Below are 21289 nucleotides of genomic sequence, written 5' to 3'. Positions count from 1 at the left end.
ATTGCTATACCCTTGCACACATAGGTTTTAATATGTTAGTAATACTTTATAGAATAAATGCTGTTCAATATTTCCAAAATTTTTTTCTCTGTCATTTCAGTTGAGTAGTACAATGCCCATTTGAAATAGGAAGGGCCTTTCTAGCACAGTCCCCCACCCCCACCAGCTTAAAGTGTACGATGTGTAGATTTGATACATTTATACATTGCGAAGTGACTGCCACCATAGATAGCATTAACTGCCACCACCATCCTGCCACAGAGTGACCATTTCCTTTTTGGGGTGGGAACATTTAAGATCTACTCTCTTAGCAACACTCAAGCATATGATACAGTATTATTATCTACTAGAAGCCCGTTTGTGCATGAAATTTGTGCTTGGCGGGGGGAGCGGGGGGCGGCTCAGCCTGGCCTGTGCCCTCTCGCAGTCCGGGAGCCCTTGAGGGTGTCCTACTGACAGCTTAGGCCTGCTCCCCGTGGGCGGTCAGACATCAGCGTGGCGGCGGAGGCAGGAGAGGCTCCCGCCACCACCGCTGCACTCCCCAGCATGAGCCTGGCTTCGGGCTGAGTGACACTCCCCCTGTGGGAGCGCACTGACCACCAGGGGGCAGCTCCTGCATTGAGCGGCTGCCCCCTGATGGTCAGTGCGCATCATAGGTACCGTTTGTTCCCCAGTTCCGTCAATTTGCATATTAGCCTTTTTTTATATAGGATAATCAACTTGTTAATCCTATAACTGGTTGTCTGTACCCTTTGAGCAAAGCTGCTCATTTCTCCCACACCCAAGCCTTGGTCACTGTCACTCTCTGTTTCTCTGAGTTTATTCTTATTAGATTCCACATACAAGTGAGCTCAGTGTTTTTTTATTTTATTCAATTTTATTATTTAAATATTTATTAATTTTAGAGAGAGAGGAAGGGAAAGGGATAGAAGGATAGAAACATGGATGAGAGAGAAACATCCATCAGCTGACTCCTGTACACCCCTTCCTGAGGATCAAGCCCACAACCTGGGCATGTGGGCTTGGTCCCCTGGTTTATGGGTCGATGCTCAACCACTGAACCACACTGGCCGGGCTCAATTTTATTTTTTTTAATGATAAAGTCAGCTTTATCATTGAAGTCAGTACTTCAATCCAGCTCTTTTGGTGCCATTTACTGCTCCTTTTAAGGTAGAAATAGGAGCTGATGTAGTATACATACAAAAATGAAACCATATTAATTTTTGTACCCAGAAACTTCCTCAATACAAATAAATTAATATTGAGATTTTAAAAAATAGGTAAACTGGGTAATTGTTAAGATCAAGACCTTTTTTCCGTAAAAAGATAGGCCAGTTAGCCTGAAAGATGAAAGAAGGCACAGTACCTTAGCTGATAAGTACATCACCAACATTTGAAGTTATTCTTTTAGGTAAAATTAAATATCTGACTGTAAACCCTTCACATACCCGCCAGTGAGCACTTGCAGAGGACTCTCTCAGAACCTGGGCCATGTCTGGTGAGAAGTATGGAGCCCAGGTGATAAATCTGGTCTTATCTCAGGGTTTCACTTTGATGATCTGAGGCAACCATGGAATTCAAGCTGGGTCTTTGTTTTCCTAGCATTCTGCAATTTTTGAGAATTAAAAAAAAAATCATAGATGCATGTTATTGGGTGGGTCATTAAAATGAGCACCAGAGGACAAATCAGAAAATCTGTATTCTCCTTAACATACCCAGACCTAATTATGGCCAACATTAACTGGACATTGGTGCAGCTTGCAAGGAACAAATGTCCTTTTGACTCTTTCCATAGCAAATGTTTCTCTTCATGGTGTTGGAAAGTGATAGTTCTGGGTGGATACTCTGAGAACGTCAACAGGAAAACACTTAACGAGATCTGTATAGCTGGCCCAGTGCAGAGGCTGACAACTCAGAAGACCTGAGTACTTGCAGCTTTTCCATTTGCTACTTTGCCACTTTGTTCATTAAAAAGGAAACGCTGTGGGAAATGGTGCCTTTGTTTATGCCTAGCAAAACTGAACGCTTTTTTTCTATATCAAAGATATTGAGGTCAAAGAATTTTCTACTCCAAGTAAAGGTAAACACTCGGAAGTATTTATTACTTGTTACTGCAGCTTTGCTTTTATTGTATATTCTGATCTACTTGCCCATCATTATTGAATCATGAAATATGAAATTGTTGCTTTATGGAAATTATTTGTGGTCAATCTTCAAGTCACTCAAACCTTTCAGTCCTTATGTCCCAGTCACTGTCAGCACCGTAGCCCATGGCCAGTTCTCTGTTCCTTCTGCACACTGAGTTTTTACGTGTGTTAGGATAACAAGACCCTGAGCTTAGAAGGGTCTCCTTTTCTTCACTCTCCCCACCCTTCCCATTAACTTAAATACAGCTCAGCTTTGAGATGGCAAAACTAATGTTATTTCTTAAGGGAAGCCTTCCTTTACCTCCAAAACCGTACTTATGTCTCACTGTACATGCAACAGTATATAATTAGGTTATTTCTACTACTTGATTATCTCTCTTGTCTCACTAGACTCTAGCCTCTATGTAACTATTATAACTATTGCCTAGGAGAGCGGATTTGCAAACTTTTGAATCTCATGGCACACATAAACTAATTACTAAAATTCTGAGGCACACCAAAAAACATGTTTTTTGGCGATTTTACAAAAAAATAGGTATAATTTTGACTCATTCACACCAGATGGCTGTTGTTGTGTTGGCTGTTGTCATTTCTTATTGACAATCTAAGGGAAAAGAGGTCAGTGTCCGTGATTAAATAATCAGGTGTTGCATGTGTTAAAAATTCTTGTGGTACACTGTTTGAAAATTGGTGGCCTAGGGGAAAGCCTCTCTCTCTCTCTCTCTCTCTCTCTCTCTCTCTCTCTCTCTCTATATATATATATATATATATATATATATATATATATATATGTTTATATGTATATATATATATACACATATATGTACATATGTATATATAATGAATGTACATGTGCTCTATTTTCTGGAAATTAAAATGTGAAAGGTAATTCATATATACCTTTTATAATTCATAGATATATATGACACTTACCATATGGTTCTATACTTAATTCTCACAATAACTACCATAGAAAATAGATGTCTTTTATTCTCATTTTCTAAATAGGGGAAGTGAAGCTTCAGTACTTTAAAACTGTCTCAAACTACTCAGCTATTAATCATCAGAGCAGGAATGTGGACACAGATAGGCTTGTAATGGTCATATTATGTGCTTTCCCCCAAAGAGCGGGACCTATGACCTTCTCCTTCCCAAAGATAACCAGTTGAGCATGGAGATGGACAACACAGACGTGTGTTGGTACCACCCGTTTTTGTTTTTGTCTCCCCTGAACTTTTCAAGAACTTGCACACGTTATTTTGCTTGTCATATTTATTTATTTATTATATTGATTTCAGAGAACAAAGAAGAGGGATAGAAACATCAATGAGCATATATTGATCAGCTACCTCCTGCACGCCCTCTAGTGGGGATCAAGCCCACAACCCCGGGCATGTGCCTTGATTGGGAATCCAACTGTGACCTCCTGATTCATAGGTTGATGCTCAACCCCTGAGCCACAACAGCCAGGCTGCTTATCATATTTTTAAAGGTGGTTTTATTCACCAACTGGCACATCTGCAGCAGGAAATCAGAGCCTCAGAAATTTTGAGCAATTTGTTTTATGTTTAGAAGAGCTGTGACCGGATGTACTCAGGAGGCGAGTTGATGATGAAATGGGTGGCTAATAAGCAAATTCATTTGTCTGCTGAAGATACTGAAGAGGGCTAATTTGAAATGTTTGTGCATATGGTTTCAAAATTCAAGCCATTACTAATGAAACTCTCACGTGGTAAGCTGAACACAGTCAGAAAAAAATGCAATTATACATCAAGAGTAATGTTACTTTGCCAAAACCCATGTCACTCATGCAAGCATTTACTGTTACTGTTTACAGTCCTTGGATGAGCGAACACATTGAATCGAAAGGACTGACCTTTACCAACTGAAACAGGACCCAAGCAGGAAGCCATTGCTGCACGTGAAGGGCCTCGCTCCTTGGCAGCTCTCCCAAGCCAGAGTCTGCCCTCCAGGGATTCAGGCTCACTGGGAATCATTGGATTGGGTTATTGAAAACTGAGAGCCATTAATGCTTCGCACCCACTCACAAAAAATATATATACACATTTTTAATTAAGATGTTGCGTATAGTTATTATCTGTGTTTTATATTGGTAGATTTTAATTTTAATACTGGTTGGACACAAACCAGCATTCATGATGTCCTTTACAGCTTACGACAATGGAACATCCCAGGATTTATTAACAAGATGACACCTACATACTGTCTTTTGTGGGACATGCTCTGTGATAAGGGTTTTTAAAGGATCAGGACCCGTTTGAACTATCATTGGTCAGGTTGATTGTGTGATGTCTGTTGACCTTTTCTGCCAGAGACCACACCCTGTTCTGAGACCCCTTTCTCAGATGCCTGTATTCAGGATCTCCCACTGCAGAATACTCATTTTTTCATACTTCCAAGGGAAACGTATTTACTTCAAAGCCAGCAATCCTTGTAGAATACTAAACTTACTTGGAAAGTGTATAATAGCTGGAGCTCAGGTTCAGAATATTAATTCAGTTTTTGTACATTCTCATTTTGGAATTAAGGAATGTCTCCTTAAGTGAAGAGCTGTTAGAAATGTTGCCTGGATATTTCCAACAAATTGTATATCTTTTTAAAAAATCTTTTATATGTGTTTATTGATTTCAGAGAGAGGAAGGGAGAGGGAGAGGGAGAGAGAAATAGAAACATCAAGGATGAGAGAGAAACTGATCAGCTGCCTCCTGCACCTGGGCATGTCCCTGACCAGGATCGAACTGTGATCTCCTGCTTCATGGGTTGATGCTCAACCACTGAGCTACACCAGTCATACTATACCTTGTTATTTACAAATAAATAAATAATAGAACAATATTTTGACAGTAATATTTGATTGTTTGATTTTTAGTAGAGACTTTGGAAACTCATGGGGGAAATATTTGTAACTAATTCATTCCTTCACTTATTTTAAAGCATGCATGCATTTATTGAATGCATGCATGTTCTACTCCAGGCACTTGGGATAGGCACCAGTGATTAAAAAACCAAACATCAAAAATCATAAATCAAAATCACAAAATACTACCACACACACACACACACACACACACACACACACAACCCTTTGGGGGAAGGGTAAGTGGTGCAAATAAATGATCAGTTTAAACTATAACAAATAACCATCTCTAAAAGTAACTAGGAAATGAATTGCTACTTGGAAATATTTTCATGTATAAATAGTTTTTAAACAGTTATTGTAGATACAAATGTCTAGAATGCAATTATTTGCCATTTTTCCCCAGGTGAGAGTTTGTCTTCAATGACCATGTGGCCCGGAATTATATTGTTTATGATTCCCTTTGCACTGTAAATTCTGTTCAGTTTAATGTATTAAATCAAGTCTCACTAAACTGTTTATTATAATACCTCCAATTAGCCTTTCCTCTGATAAGGGAAAAAGATGAAGAAAGGGCTACAGAAAGAAGGGAATGGGTCCCAAAAGATTATTAAGTCATAAAGATCAATTTTACCTCCTGAAGTCTTTGCTCGGATGCTAACTTCTCCAGGCAGCCTCCATGCTGACTACATCTAGCATTGCATCCTGCCCCTTGCTCCTGCTCTCTCCCCTTTATCCTCATCTACTTTCTTTTGTAGCATCTATCACCTCATCATAGGTAATAAAATTTGAGCATATATTATGCTTATTGCTTATTGCTTGTTTCTGCCAGCTAAAATGTAAGCTCTATGAGGACAGGGAAATTTATTTTGTCCATTGGTATATTTAAAGTGCTTAGAAAAGTCCCAGGGCATAATAGATGCTCAAATATTTGTGGCAAAACTCCTTTCCCTGAGGTGGGGTGTGGAGTGGGGGTGGTGGAGGGCATTGGTGGGAAAGAATAAAGAGTGACCCAAGGCTCCCAAAGATTTTAAAGATAAATATAATAAACAAGGAATCCTAAATATTTTGAATAAGTCATTGGAATTCAGTGTGAAAGTTTTAATGGAAGTGATTATTTCCTTTCATGTCCTACTGTTTAATTTATATTTCAGCCTCCCTCCAGGGAGCATGTTGGGTTGATCAGTTCAGGAAGCAAAGCTTAAAAGATAAGGGAGCTTATTTTAGTAAAATGAAAGCTAGGAAAGAAAGAGTGCCTTGACTCATGGCTAGGGGGATTCTAAGGAAGCGGCCATTCCTCTATTTTATTTAGAGGGACTTTGTATTCTGTTTGTACTATGGATTGGTGCTTCCAAGAAACTGAGACTGTTACAGAAATTTATGTCATTTGATATATCCCAACTGGAAGAAACAGAATAGGGCACAGTGAGAGCATGAACTAATTTGTACTTTATTATATATTTAGTTAAAATCAATTTATATTTTATTAGGATGCCCTAAATCAGAGGCTTTGAAATTTCAGGCTGCAGAGCAATGCTGTTTCATAACAAGATATTAGTGACAACGTGAGAAAAATTAGTCTATCGATGTCCTTCAGATCGGCAACTCTATTTCCAGGCATTTATCCTATTTTACACAGAAATATAAAATTTTAGCTACTAAACATTCATCACAACATTGTTTGTACTTGTGAAAAATAAGAGCAATCTAAATATCTACTAAAACTTTAAATGTGTATAGAATACAATTTTATGCAGCCAAGGTATAGAAATATATTTAAAAATAAACGGATGTCTATCAAATAGTAAGTCAAGAAAGGGGGTTTGAAAGCAGTATTATCTAGTATATTCAAGCATGAACAAGTTGAATATAATATGAACAGTGGGTATCTCAGGATAGTGGAGGATTTTTTAAAAGTTTTTTCTTATACAAATGGACCCCGACTTACCATGGTCTGACTTAAGATTTTTTGACTTTGTGATGGAAGGAAAGTGATATGCATTCAGTAGCAACCACATTTCAAATTTTGAATTTTGATCTTTTCCCAGGCTAGTGATGTGGTGGCGAGGGTGAAAAGCTGGTACTTACTCTACAGTGCACTGTGTTGCCAGCATTTTCCAGATGCGGTAGCCCATAAATTAAATGCGATATTCAACACTTTATTATAAAATAGGCTTTGTGTTAGATGATTTTTGTCCAAATGTAGGCTAATGTAAATGTTCTGAGCACATTTAAGGTGGTCTAGGTTAGGTGTGTTAAATGCATTTTCAACTTAAATATTTCTACTTATATTTTCAACTTATGATGTTTATTGGGACACAAGCCCATCATAAGTCAAGGAGCATCAGTATTTTGTAATTTTATACAAGTGGAAATTAAATGTGTAAGGTATATAATAGCATTTATCAAAAGATAAGTCAGTGTTTGTAGATTATACTGTTATGATTTGCGGATATTTCACTGATTTGAGTATTAAAAAGATTTGAGGGTTTTGAAGATGTGTTTTTTGTATGTGCAGCAAAAGGGAGAAGGATTTAACATTTTTGAATATATAGATATGGAAAGTACTATGGTCATTAGTAATATATATAATTTTTCAACTGCTTAGAACATACGTTTGTACTTTATCTCTTTACACTTGTGGAAGGTGGGTTATATGATTGCTCCCATTTTAGAAAAGAGGGTTTTTAATACTCAGGTGCTTTATTTGATTTGTTCAAGTTCATTTGGATTGTGGGCTCTGAAACTGAAATTTCTGTGTCTGCAAAATTATGCTGTTTTTTTTTTTCCCTCCCACATGCACTGCTATGCATAACTGCCAGCAAATAAATGGTGTGCTCTGAAGGGTTTTTCAAGACCATCTCCATCCCACTTGAACCTAAGACATGCCACTATTTGGAACTGTTCCCTTGAGCAGACATTGGTAAAGCCACGAGCAGCAGCTGTGATATCATAGCTCCTGAGGAAGAGAAAGTGGTTGTGACTCCATGTGGCCGGCCTTGGCAGCATTTAAGGAGCTATTTCAAGCTACTGTGTTGAAAGTTTACCTAATAATAGTGGCTAGTTTCTCTCGTATTCTCCTGGCAGTGTACAAGGATTTAGAAGATTTGGACTGAGAGTCAGAGATTGATATTCAAGCTCCACGTATTTTTGTGAATTTAACATTGGAAACGGTATCTGGGAACTTGTCATTTCTCTTCTACAGCTGGCAATATTTTGGACAATAGATTTTCCTTCCACTTTGGATACTAGTTTGAGAAAAAATAATCCAAGTCCTATCACAATAGATATATGTATACACTCATGACAACTATTCACAGTTACTATAAAGCCCTTTCATTAAAACTGTACATTTTGAGCTACTGTATGTAAAAAGCTAAGGATATATTAGAAGATGTTTTCAGTACACTTGGCACTCAAAGTTTAATATGTTTAAAGCACAGCTATTTTATCTTACCCCCCTGTCCACCTCCAACAGTCTTTCCCAATTCAGCTACTATCTGATTTGGGATAACATCTATCCAGTTGCTCAGGCCAAAACCTCAGTGTCATCTTTGTGTCCTTTCCTTCTCTCACACCCTCCATCCAGTCTCTCAGCAGATCATGTTGAATTTGCCTTCAGAATATATCCCAACATGGACCACTTCTCACTCCCTTTTCTGCTTCTGCTCTGAACTGAGTCGGCAGCATTTCTTGCCAGAATGTTGGCAGTGGCCTTCTAACTGGTCTCCTTGCTCTGTTCTAGACCCTTTGGTCCATTCTCAACGCAGTAGCAGGATTGACCCCTTTAACCAGGTCCGCTAGTTTCAGTGCTCATATCAGAAGTGCCAGGACCCCCCATCTCTTCCAAGTAAATGTCAGAGTCATTCCAATGTCCAGCCTCATGTTACCTCTCTGATCCGTTCCCTTACAGCTACTCTGCCCTGCCTTGTTCCAGCCCCAGCCTCTGCTGCTCCCACAGCTCCCCAGGCAGCTCCTCAGCCCTTTGCATGTACGCTTCCCTCTGCCCAGAACACACCTCCCCGCTGGCTCATGGCTCACTCCCAGAGCTCCTTCAGACTCCACTCAATTTCCGGCTACTCAGTGAGCTTCCAGTTATTGTACTTGAATTCCTTATCCCACTACCTGGCTTTATTTTTCTCCAAACTTACCATTATATTTATCACTTATGAGTTTTATGCCCCTTCTGTCTGCCCTCCTGGGATATGAATGTTCCAGGTAATCAGGTATTTTTTTTTACCTTACTAAACACTGTATTCCCAGTGCCTAGAACAATGCCTGACATACATAGGGACTAAACAAATATTTGCTAACTATTTATTAAACCAAAAGTTATTTCTTGGTTATATTTAATATCAGGTGTTGGATTGGGTATTAAAGTACTATAGAAATGTTAGCCCTGCTAAAATATACTTACCTATGTCCTTTTAATTTGGAGAAGGGGATGTGAAATAATTTCATCTTAACCACCAGACTTTTAAGTACAAGACATTGATTTAAACAAATTTGCCAACAAGAAGTTATATTTCAGATATAAAACCATTATTTATGCAATCATTGTAACTATAGCACCTATTCTTTTATTCCAACTTTTTTCCTGTCTCTCTCATTTTTGTTTTCCAGAAAAGAGGCACAGTTAGATGAAGAAGGACAATTTCTTGTCAGAATAATATACGACGATTCTAAAACTTATGATTTGGTTGCTGCTGCAAGCAAAGTCCTCAGTAAGTTGAATATGACTTTCCTTTGGCCAGGTTACACACACAAGTGCAAAGGAATCCATGGTCCGTTATATAGTGACTAGAGGCCTGATGCACGAATTCATGCACTAGTGGGGTCCCTTGGCCTGGCCTGCGGGATAGGGCTGAAACCAGCTCTCTGACATCCCCTGAGGGGTACTGGATTGTGAGAGGGTGCAGGGTGCACGATTGGGGCTGGGGAGAGATGTGAGAGGTTAGCCAGCCAGGAGGAACTGTGGGAGGGCTCCAGGGCATGTCTGGCCCATCTCGCTCAGTCCGGATTGGCTGGACCCCAGCAGCAAGCTAACCTACCAGTCGGAGCGTCAGCCCCCTGGTGGTCAGTGCATGTCATGGCGAGTGGTTGAGTGGCCTTAGCATATCATTAGCATATTACTCTTTGATTGGTTGAACGGCTGACCAGTCAACCGGACACTTAGCATATTAGGCTTTTACTAGTATTATATAGGATATACAGGGATGTAGGTTATGCATTACACAATCCTGATGGGAAGGACATTTACGTATAATGTTAGGTTCAGGCTATGCTCAGTCTATTTCTCCTTTTATGAACTCTTTAGAGAATAGAGGAGCTCTCTGCTCCTCCCCACAGAAAGCCATATGTTGGGGAAGAAAAAATAAGTTATTGCTTCTTAATGTAATAAGTTCAATAATTTAATAACACATTACTAATGTCAACAGCACAGAATTGCACACGTGTAATAATTACTACATTACTGCATTGTGGAATGCAGAAAATGATTCCCAAATCTCTTTTATAAGTTTTGTTAGCTATTGGTAAAAGAAACAGGAAATAGATCTATATCAGACAAAACTTATGCAATGAAAGCAAAGTTTAAAAAAATAGCTTTCTGAGAGTACTGTCTCTTATTCTCAGAGTACTTGGATAGAATAGAAAGAATCTTTTAGCTTCGCCAAATATAACGAGTAGAGCAAATACTATCTATTACAGAATATAAGAATTACAAAGAAAAATGATAAATTGTTAATAATAAGAAAATATCCAATCTCATTTGTAATCAAAATTGAAACAAGTATGATTTTTTATATAAATTTGTCAAATTTTGAAAATGAAATATCTAGTGTAGCCAAGGATAGAGTTTAAAAATAAAACAGACACTTAAAAAACTTTTAAACCCTTGAAGAATTTTTCTGAAGGAAATTATTAGTTTTATTTGTATTAAGATTTATGTGCTTTCACTTCAGAGTTACTTATAGTATCAAAAATTGGAAAAACCCACATTTTAAATAAGGGGATTGATTAAATAAAATGTTGCATCTCTATGTTGAGTGAGGTAGTGATTGAAATTACAGAAAAAATCTTGAAGTTTTAAGAAATAATAATTGGATATAAACAAAAAAGCAGGCTATTAGGGTACATACTATATGCAACCAACTTATTAATATATGTATTTAGATAAAGAAAAATCCTTTTACACCAAAATATTATCATGTATATTTTGGATGATTTTCAGGATCTTCCTGTATTTTTCAGAAAAAATAAATTCTAAATTAAATATACATTTAAAAATGCTTTAAATTAACTAGTTTGTCATGGAAGCTGAGAAACTGATTGCTTTGCTATTAAGTACAAATGTACAGTGTTAGCATGGTAATATATTGTCTTCTCAGATTTCATTGTATTGTCCTGACCAGAAATTTTTCATGTGATGTATATTCATTAGGCACAAAAATTGAGGATATTTAACATTTTGTTATTATGCACTTATCTTCCTTCTTCCCATTAATATGTTTTTATATGTCTACGTATAATATGTTTTGTTTTTATTATTCTTTCAAACCTATAAAATAGATCTCAATGCTGGAGAAATCCTCCAAATGTTTGGGAAGATGTTTTTTGTCTTTTGTCAAGAATCTGGTTATGATACAATCTTGCGCGTCCTGGGATCTAATGTCAGAGAATTCCTACAGGTAAGCAATTTGAGGTCTTGTTAAAAGCGCTGAATTCGTGATTCTTAAACACAGATTCTAGCGTCATGTTGTTCAGCCAGCTGCATGAGAGTGTCTTGCTGCTGAAATGGAATCAGTGACATTTTTTCCAATTCAATAAAATAATAGTTATTAGGTCTTGAATACATTTTTAGCATTTTTGCTTCATATATTTTCTTTAACTTTTGATTGCTATAAATATGCAAGTTGTAAATTAATGTTCTTTGAAAAACTCATCATGGCCTATTGTGGCATATCCAACTGCCTTTTAAAAAATGTTTTTATTGATTTCAGAGAGGAAAGGAGAGAGGGAGAGAGAGAGAGATAGAAACATCAATGATGAGAATCATCGATGGGATGTCCCTTGCAGATTCCCTACTGGGGATCGAGCCTGCAACCCGGGCAAATGCCCTGATTGGGAATCAAACCGTGACCTCCTGACTTACAGGTTGACACTCAACAACTGAGCCACACTGGGCAGGCCCAACTGCCTTTTATTTTTAATGGTCATATTTGATACTAGTTTCGGTTTTATGTAGGCTCTATAACATGGTATTATTTTTTTTGCAAAGCATTCCTAGTTTGTATAGCGTAATTAAATAATATGTCAGTATCTATGACTTTCTACCGGGAGCTTGTTGTTTAGGAAAAAACACGCTGGCTTTCAGGTGCTCTGCCACCAAAGCAAATTTGAGAACCATAGCTCTGAGTTACATATTAATTAATCTACAGAAAGGAAAGTAAGAGATCTTGGAAAGGCAATTTCAGGTGCAGGACAAGATAAATAACATCACCAAAGGCCTTCGTCTTATATTCTTGCTAAAATTACCTTACAAGATTTTTACTAGTGAAGCACACATGCGATGAAAGACTATTTTTGGATTGTCTGTCCTATTTTAAGCAGAGGCCATTTGTGAGACCTTCTTCTTGATGTGTTAATGTTGAAAATTATGTGGTTGTTTGTAAAGGATATTTCCAAACTGGCTGCTGAGAGCCACCAGATCTTGTTGGAAAATGATGTCAGTGCAATAGTAGCTGAGCCGAAGCCCAGTTTTGTGGGAATGTAAACGACTTCCAGTCCAGCTGCATTATTGATTTAACAGCCAAAATAAGAACTTCGGTGCTTAATCAAAATGTCTGTTGTTTACACAGTGACATTTTTCTTATAAACTCAAAACTGCAATAAATCAAGATGGAAACTGATTTGCGATCGCCGGCCACGGGTTTACCTAACTACTGGTGTCCAAAAACGCTGCCACTTCCAAATGGAGTGGCTGCCAGGAGATGTGTAAATTAAACGGGAACAGGCTGTATTTAAATGAATTATGTTAAATGGATTCAAGGGTGATATTTGAAAGTATTTTAAGACTTTGGATTTTGGAATACATCTTCCATTTTTTTTTTTTTTTAATACCGTCACCTTATCAACAAAGTCTGAACTTGCGTTTTCCCCATCTTAATTCCATCTTACTCTCAATGGTCACATTTCCATAGCACAACAAATGTTCAAATTGTTTTTGTTGTACTTTGGCTCCTGGTGGCCGCCTGCTCAGGTTGTCATGGTGCCGTGAGGGAGCAAGCCGCCTCTGGTGTGTTCCTCTCTCTTCCAGGCCTGCCCTGTTCCAAGAGGATATAGCCAATAGCTACATGGAGCCGGATTTTGAGAGTTCTACCACTTTTCTTCATTTCCCTGTCTCTCTCATGACTCCTCCAATCTCTTCTCCATTCTATGACTGGAGTGATTTTTCTGAAATACAAATATATCTCATCATACCATTTAAAAAAATTTTTTTTTTTGCTTAAACTCTTCAGTGATTCCCCATTGCTCATTGGGAAATGTAAAAAGTAGTTAAAATGACTGAAACTACTTACATTCCCTATACATCCTGCCTCTTCCTCTTCTGCAGCCCAGCCAAACATAACTCATTGTTTTTGTTTTTTTTTAATCTTGCTCTCTTTATCCTCTGAGCTTTTGCATCTGCTCTTTCCTTCATCTGGAACACTGTTCATGCTCCTTTTCACCTCGATAAATTCTGTTTATCTTGCTGGTCAAATTACTTCTTCTGGGTCATTGGCATTTCTCCTGTTTTCATAGTATATTTATTTTCCCAGCCTAGTTGTTCTCATACTGTATTATCACTTCCTGTTTGTTGGGCTGGAATGTAAACTTCATGAAGCCAGAGACCATGTATAATCTCTTAATGATGGTATCTCCACAGATACAATCTGTCTATCTGGGAATGAATATCTTTCTTTCTTTCTTTTTTTTTTTTTTTATGAAGATGTGCTCTTGTGTAAAAATAGGAAGCAAATATGACCGTAGCTCAAGATTAAATGTTTTATTAAGAATAACAAAACCCCCCTTTAGATGAAACTATGTAATTTTATTTAGAGAAAAATCATAGATTGAATATAGACGATTAGACAGCCACACACTAGACTGATTTCCTTGAGTCGGGAGCTTTGAGTATTGGCTACCATTGATAAGATAATATATGGCTTTCGGGAATGGAACCCGTCAGTCCACAGCAGAGCTACCAACTCATTTTTAGTGGTGTTCCGTTATTATTCCATTATATTTTCTTTACCTACCCAGTGATTTCACAGAGGTGAAATGAAATTAAAATAAGCATCGAAGGCTGCCAATGCAATCTGAGAGAAGAGTTAGAGTTTAAATTATGGGCCTGTTTAAATATGCATAGAAATCTCAGTTGAATCATACTGCAAATATTCTGTCAGAGTTTGCTGGAAACACTGGCTCATTCAATGGGCAGTTTCACCCATTCCCTCAATTCATATATGTGGGGGTACCTCTGGCAGGGCCTCTGTGCAGCCTGCAGTGGGATTTCCAGGTCCGGATAGCTCCAGGTTTTGGCCTCCATAACACAACACTGTGGCCAGCCCACCAGGAACAATCTGGGATTGATGACCAATCTAAAATCTTAAATGTTTGTCCAAAGTGTTATTTTGGGAAATGTGAGGATTTTCCTGAACAGCTGTGAAATTCTAATACTTTCCTAAATTATTTACAGTGTTTCTTAGAAAAAAATGCTCCATTCATTTTATTTTTAACTTTTGGATTTCCAAAGGCCCTGTTTTTTTCAACATCCAAAATATTAATTTCTGTAACCTGCAGTTTTTAAATGGACAAGTGAAGACTTTAAAGGAAGATAAGTATTTGAGTAGCTGGTATATATTTTCATAATATTGATTGTCAAATATAGTATTATATAAGTGGGATTTTGAAAAAACACATGAGTTTAAGAGCTATAACATAAGTGAAATATTTTACACAGGCAATTCTATAATCACTTGCCCTTTTTCTTTAAAATATTTCTCTTTTTTTATTTCTCATTTATTTATCTTTTTTTTTTAAATAAATCTTTATTCAGATTATTACAATTGTTTCTCCTTTTTCCCCCCATAGCTCCCCTCCACCCAGTTCCCACCCCACCTTCTGCCCTTACCTCCCCCCCACTGTCCTCATCCATAGGTGTATGATTTTTGTCCAGTCTCTTCCTGAACACCCCCATATCCCTTTCCCCCTGAGAATTATCAGTCCACTCCCTTTCTATGCCCCTGATTCTATTATATTCACCAGATTATTCTGTTCCTCAGGTTTTTAATTCACTTGATTTTTAGGTTCACTTGTTTATAGATATGTATTTGTTGTTCATAATTTTTATCTTTACTTTTTTTCTTCTTCCTCTTCTTTAAGAATACCTTTCAACATTTCATATAATACTGGTTTGGTGGTGATGAACTCCTTTAGCTTTTTCTTATCTGTGAAGCTCTTTATCTGACCTTCAATTCTGAATGATAGCTTTGCTGGGTAGAGTAATCTTGGTTGTAGGTTCTTGCTTTTCATCACTTTGAATATTTCTTGCCACTCCCATCTGGCCTGCATAGTTTCTGTTGAGAAATCAGCTGACAATCATATGGGTGCTCCCTTGTAGGTAATTAACTGTTTTTCTCTTGCTGCTTTTCATATTCTCTCTTTGTCTTTTGCCCTTGGCATTTTAATTATGATGTGTCTTGGTGTGGTCCTCTTTGGATTCCTCTTGTTTGGGGTTCTCTGCACTTTCTGGACTTGTAAGTCTATTTCTTTCACCAGGTGGGGGAAGTTTTCAGTCATTATTTCTTCAAATAGGTTTTTAGTATCTTGCTCTCTCTCTTCTTCTGGCACCCCCATAATTCTGATGTCGGTATGCTTGAAGTTGTCCCAGAGGCTTCTTACACTATCTTCAACTTTTTGGATTTTTTTTTCTCTTTGCTTTTTTGGTTGAGTGTTTTTTGCTTCTTTGTATTTCAATTCTTTGACTTGATTCTTGTGTTCCTCTAGTCTGTTGTTGGGTCTCTGTATAATATTTTTTATTTCAGCCAGTGAATGTTTAATTTCTAGTTGGTCCTTTTTCATATCTTCAAGGGTCTCATTATATTTATCGGCCTTTTCTAGGATATTCTTGAAAAGCCTTATAACCGTGGTTTTGAATTCTATATCCAGTCGTTTGTTTTCCTCCATTTCTTTTGTTTGTGATCTGTTTCTTTGTCGCCGCATTTTCACTGCTTCCCTGAGTTGGTAGAGTATCTTTGTGTGCTAGGTTTCCTATATAGCTCAGTGGGTCGGCCTCCCCAGTTTACCTGAGGTGGATACTCTTGGTGCACCCCTTTGTGGACTGTGTGTACAGCCTTGTTGTAGTTAAGTCTTGATTGTTGTTGGTATCACTGGGAGGAATTGACCTCCAGGCCAGTTGGCTGTGAGGATCAGCTGTGTCTATGCTGGGAGAAGTTCGGTGCTGGAGACAGCCTTATAGGACCAGACTTGCCAAATTGCAAAAGCCTCTGTGCTCAGCTTGGATGGGGTGGAGTCTCAGGGCGGAGCAGACAGTCTTGGCTTCCCGTCAGCCTTGCCCTTGCGCGCGCACGCACCGCCAGACCTCTGCCTTCCCCGGCTCCTGAGTCTCCGCCCGAGAGTCCAGATTCCCCCCACAAGAGCATGGGTCCCCAGGGGCTTGCCTGGAACTGGGGTTCAGTGCAGTCAGAACTGGGGCTCAGTGCAGTCAGGAGCTTCCGACTCCCTTCTCCTAGGGAAAGCCTGTGGCAACCTCCGCAGCCTTTGTGCACACTGGCGCGCACGCCTCCAGTCCCCTGCCCGCCGGGGCTCCCCCGGGTCTCCCCTGGGTCTCGGAGTCTCCGGGTGCCTTTCTCTCTACCTGACAGTCCAGACTCCCCCTGTATGAGCCTGGGTCCACGGGGTTTCGCCCAGAACTGGGGTTCAGTGCAGTCGGAACTGGGGTTCAGTGCAGTCGGGGGCTTCCTTCCCCCTCCCGCCAGAGAAAGTCAGCCAGGCTCTCAGCCGCCCTTCCTCTCTGCGCGCACAAAGACCCTTTGCCGTACCTCCAATTCTCTGTGAGCTTTTCTCTTTCCTTCTAGTTGTAGAATTTCCACTCAGCCAGCTTTCCTGTGGTTCTGGATGGTGTTCGTTCTGTCTTTTAGTTGTAGTTTTGAAATTGTTGTGCGAGGCAGCAGTTTAGGTGCTTACCTATGCCGCCATCTTGGTTTCTCTAAAATATTTCTCTTGAGAAGATGGTAATGATAGCTATATGTAATTCAAAGTATTATTATTTAAAGAATTTTAGTAACTGGTATAATTTCTTTTTTAAATTGGGCCTTACATTATGTCTTAAAAAGAAAAAAAAAAAGATTTTCTGTATCTTTTTGGTGGGAGGGCTCTTTCACAAGCAGCAGCTCCAAGGAGAAAAGGCAGGAACAGGAGCGTTAAAGTGTGAACTTCCTTACTCTGACCTCGTGTTGCCCCGCACCCTGACCTTGGTGCTGACCATTCTATGGGGTTGTGTTTTCCACTTTATTTAGGTCTTGCTTGCTTAAATTTCTCATGTTCAAATTCAAAGATGACTCCTTTCTTATAAAACTTAAAATATTTTTCAAATTACATGACTCTCACAAGTAAATGTTGGTGTTGGTCTTATTTTTCAGAAGTGTGAGGAATAAAAAGAAAGGAAATGTTGTGTCCCATCCTTTTTTTCCTTAAAAAAAGAGGTTTGCAAGGACTGATCTTAAGATTTCTTCCAGATCTAAACACCAGTAATGTTCTCAAATAACAGATATCTCCCGCTTTTCCATCCTCTCAGATTCTTAGAGACTGAAACATCTCTCTGTCTCAAAACTTGCAAAGCAAGGTCTTACTCTGCCCACTTATGTGGACTTTAGGGATTTTTAATTAAATGCCCTGGAAGCAGGAAAAAGAAGTAGCTAAGTTCTAGAAATTTTGCCTCTGAAATTATGTATGCACTCATTTTTGCCATGCATATTACAGAGAAAATTTGCATTTAGGTAGAAACATTCTGAGATCTTTGAAAATGTAGAACTTCAGTGTTTCTCAGTGGAAAGATGCATTCTCTTTGGTTGCCTACATCTTTAGAATGTGCTACATGGAGAACTCCATACAGTGTCCCGGGATGCCAGCACTCGTTTTTCATCTGCAAATGATGAGTGCTAGGTGACAAGATGAACTGGACTCATGGATCTGAGAAAAAGTACATTTATTTTGCTTGTCAAAAAACCAGTAAAATGATATCAGGGCATTAAGAAATAAAATGAAAGCCTCAGAGTAACTTTTTGGCATCGTGAGGCAAAAAAGATAGTGGGCCTGCTCTCTCGCCCTTTCCCGTGTCCTAATTTTATAAAGCTGAGAAGAATGAAGAGGAAGCACATTTGAGGTTTTCTTTATTGATTCTTGGGAGTCTACTTGTGCTGGAATATATGTGTTCACTTTTTTTTCCTTATGTTTAATGTATATACTTCCTTTTTAAAAATTTTATTTTTTTCATCACCATTTATCCTTCCATGCCCTCTTCCACTTCCACCCACCCTCCTCCACCCCAGCCACCACTGTTGTCCATGTCCATGAGTTCTCTCTTTTTTTTTTTTTGCTCAATCTGCCCCCCCAATAATGTATATACTTCTTTGTAATGTGTATAGTTTTTTCTTTGTATACCTACTTCCATGGTATATTAAAAAAAATAGCAACACACGCAATACCAGTTTTAATATGAAACTTTTATTCTCCAGAATACATTGCTATAGCCATGTAGATGAACAATTAGCTTTGTATAAATCATATTATAAAATGTAGTCAAGGTTTTATCCAGGCTATTTTGAAAATCTTTTTTGTGGCCTTTGATGTGGCTGCAAACAATTCTAGTCTAACTATGGCGAAGGTACATTTTTAGCAATATAAGTGTACTCAAATGAAAATAATTTAATTTTTAATCACAAATTCCATTTCTCATGTTAGATAGGCTGTGGCAATCACTTCAATTTTGAAAGAGTAAAACCAAGTAAGGAAAGCTGTAACTTAAGAAACCCCAAGAGTGTTTTTATGTTAGATGCTATCTAAAGAAAATCAATATTGCATTAAGTGGTGTTAAAGCTTTCATGTTGCAGGAAAGCACTTCACTTGTCCATTTAATTAACAGTAAATTCAATAAAACAGTAAATCTCTGGAGAGTTGGTTACCGCAAAGACTAAAAGATGAACATTCTGATTTCAAATGTTTTGCTTTCCCACTTGTTTTGAAGCAATAAATTAAGCAACATGCTATTAGCAACATTTATACCTTTATTTAAATAAAAATGGCTCAGCATTTAGGCTGAAGTGCCTATCTTTTTTTTTTTAATTTAAATTTTGTAAAAATTGATTTTTGAGAGAGAGAGAGAAAGAGAGAGAGAGAGAGAGAGAGAGAGACTGAATTATTGTTCCATTCATTGATGTATTCATTGGTTGCTTCTTGTACGTGCCCTGACAGGAGGTCAAACCCACAACCTTGGCTTCTCAGGATGATGCTCTAACCAACTGAGCGACCCTGCCAGGACTAAAGTGTCTATCTCTTTGTGATTCATGACGTAGCTGCATGTAGAAATGTGCTAATATAATATGAACAAGATGAAAATGGATGAGTATGAAAATGATATAGGCATATTGACTTATGATATAAATACTTTGAAGAGGGAAAATTGAAAAAAAACATTATTAAAAGACATTTTTCAAATTATTGGTTGACTTATCTTTTTTTTCCTTTAAAATGAGCCACAACACAGTAGCTGAACCTGAGGACATTAAGTAATTACCTAAATTCAGCAACAAGCTCAATTTTGACTTTGTGGGAAATGGAGATAAGTATAAAACTCGGTCATTTTTTTTTCCCTCACCAGATTTTCTCTCATAAAGTTTTGTTGTTGTTGTTAATCCTCCCTCGAGGATATTTTTCCATTGATTTGTAGGGAGAATTGAAGAGAGAGGGAAAGACAGAGAGAAACATTGATTTGAGAGAAACACATTGATTGGTTGCCTCGTACATTTGCCCCAACCAGGACCCAAGCCGGGGAGGAGCCTGCAACCAAGGTAGCGTCCTTGACTGGAATCGAACCCGGGACCCTTTGGTCTGCAGGCCAACGCTCTATCCACTGAGCCAAACCAGCCAGGGCTCTCATAACCTTTTTGCAACATCAGCAGATAGGATCTGGGAGGGTTATGTGTTCAGGTCTTTCCTTCTCAGAAAAGAATTACCCTGAGAAGAACTTGTCATAGGAAGAACCCTTCATACTACTTAACCAAGTAAAATAGTTTTGGGACTCAAGAGGCTTGTAGTTTATATATTAACTTCTAATACTTAGTGTCTGTCATATTTTACATGACAATAGCAGCCCCTACAGGCAATGGGGATGAACTGATGTTTTTGCTGAGGTCTTGGAGGCCTCTCTCCACACTTGCACATAAATCTCCAACATGTCAGAACCTGAAACGAAGTATCATTCTCATGCCACTATCTCTTTGACCTTCTGTCATTACACTTCTCTGTCCCTGTAACCAGGAAAGAGTCCTGGCTTTTAAGGTCTCAGTCACTCATATGATTAGCTGGGTCCACCAGGATCATGCAGGACCTTCTTCCCAATTCAAGATCCATAACCTTAATCCCATCTGCAAAATCTCTTTTGCCAGGAGAGGTATCATATTCAAAGGGATTATTAGGGCATGGAAATTTGGGGGAGCACTATTATTTTGCTTACTGCACCTGGGGTGTTTGTGTTTTATATACATCATTTTAGTTATCTCCATTTTATCAGAAAAAAATCAAGTTTTAGAAAAATTGGGTAAGCTGCTATGTTACCATGTAATGATAGTGTCATGCATATATAGCTGCCCCAAACCTATAAATACATATATCTTTGCTTTCGCCCTAACTATGTTTCTTTTTTCTGATTCAGGCATTCTTTTTATACCCCACTTGTTTATTTATCTTTTCTTAAAATGCATTAACTATTAATAGCCACGGATGTTTGTTTTAATTACTCTACTTGAGTTTCAAGTTCTCTGTGGTTCTTGCCTTACAGATGTCTCAGTGCAGCAAGGGAGGGGCGTGCTGTGTGAATGTTTACTCACTAAGCTCAGATTGAGCCTTCTGTCTTTATCTTGCTTTCCAGGAGTCAGCTGCCATTGTGGGAGCATTATTTATTCATCAGCATTTCCTCTTCATT

The 21289-nt window shown here is 38.3% G+C and overlaps 1 protein-coding gene across 1 annotated transcript in view; it reads left to right on the top strand.

The window, feature by feature from the left end:
* Positions 1–21289, top strand: part of GUCY1B1 (guanylate cyclase 1 soluble subunit beta 1) — a 44116-nt gene that overhangs the window by 6229 nt on the left and 16598 nt on the right. The window contains exons 3-4 of the mRNA XM_080677059.1: positions 9649–9749; positions 11596–11714. Coding sequence (XP_080533185.1) covers positions 9649–9749; positions 11596–11714 — 220 coding nt within the window. The remainder of the gene's footprint in view (positions 1–9648; positions 9750–11595; positions 11715–21289) is intronic.

This window comes from Plecotus auritus (assembly GCF_963455305.1).
Source record: "Plecotus auritus genome assembly, chromosome: 6".
Classification (NCBI taxonomy): domain Eukaryota; kingdom Metazoa; phylum Chordata; class Mammalia; order Chiroptera; family Vespertilionidae; genus Plecotus; species Plecotus auritus.
Note: the sequence above shows the minus strand (reverse complement) of the source record. Positions and strands in the feature narration are given on the sequence as shown.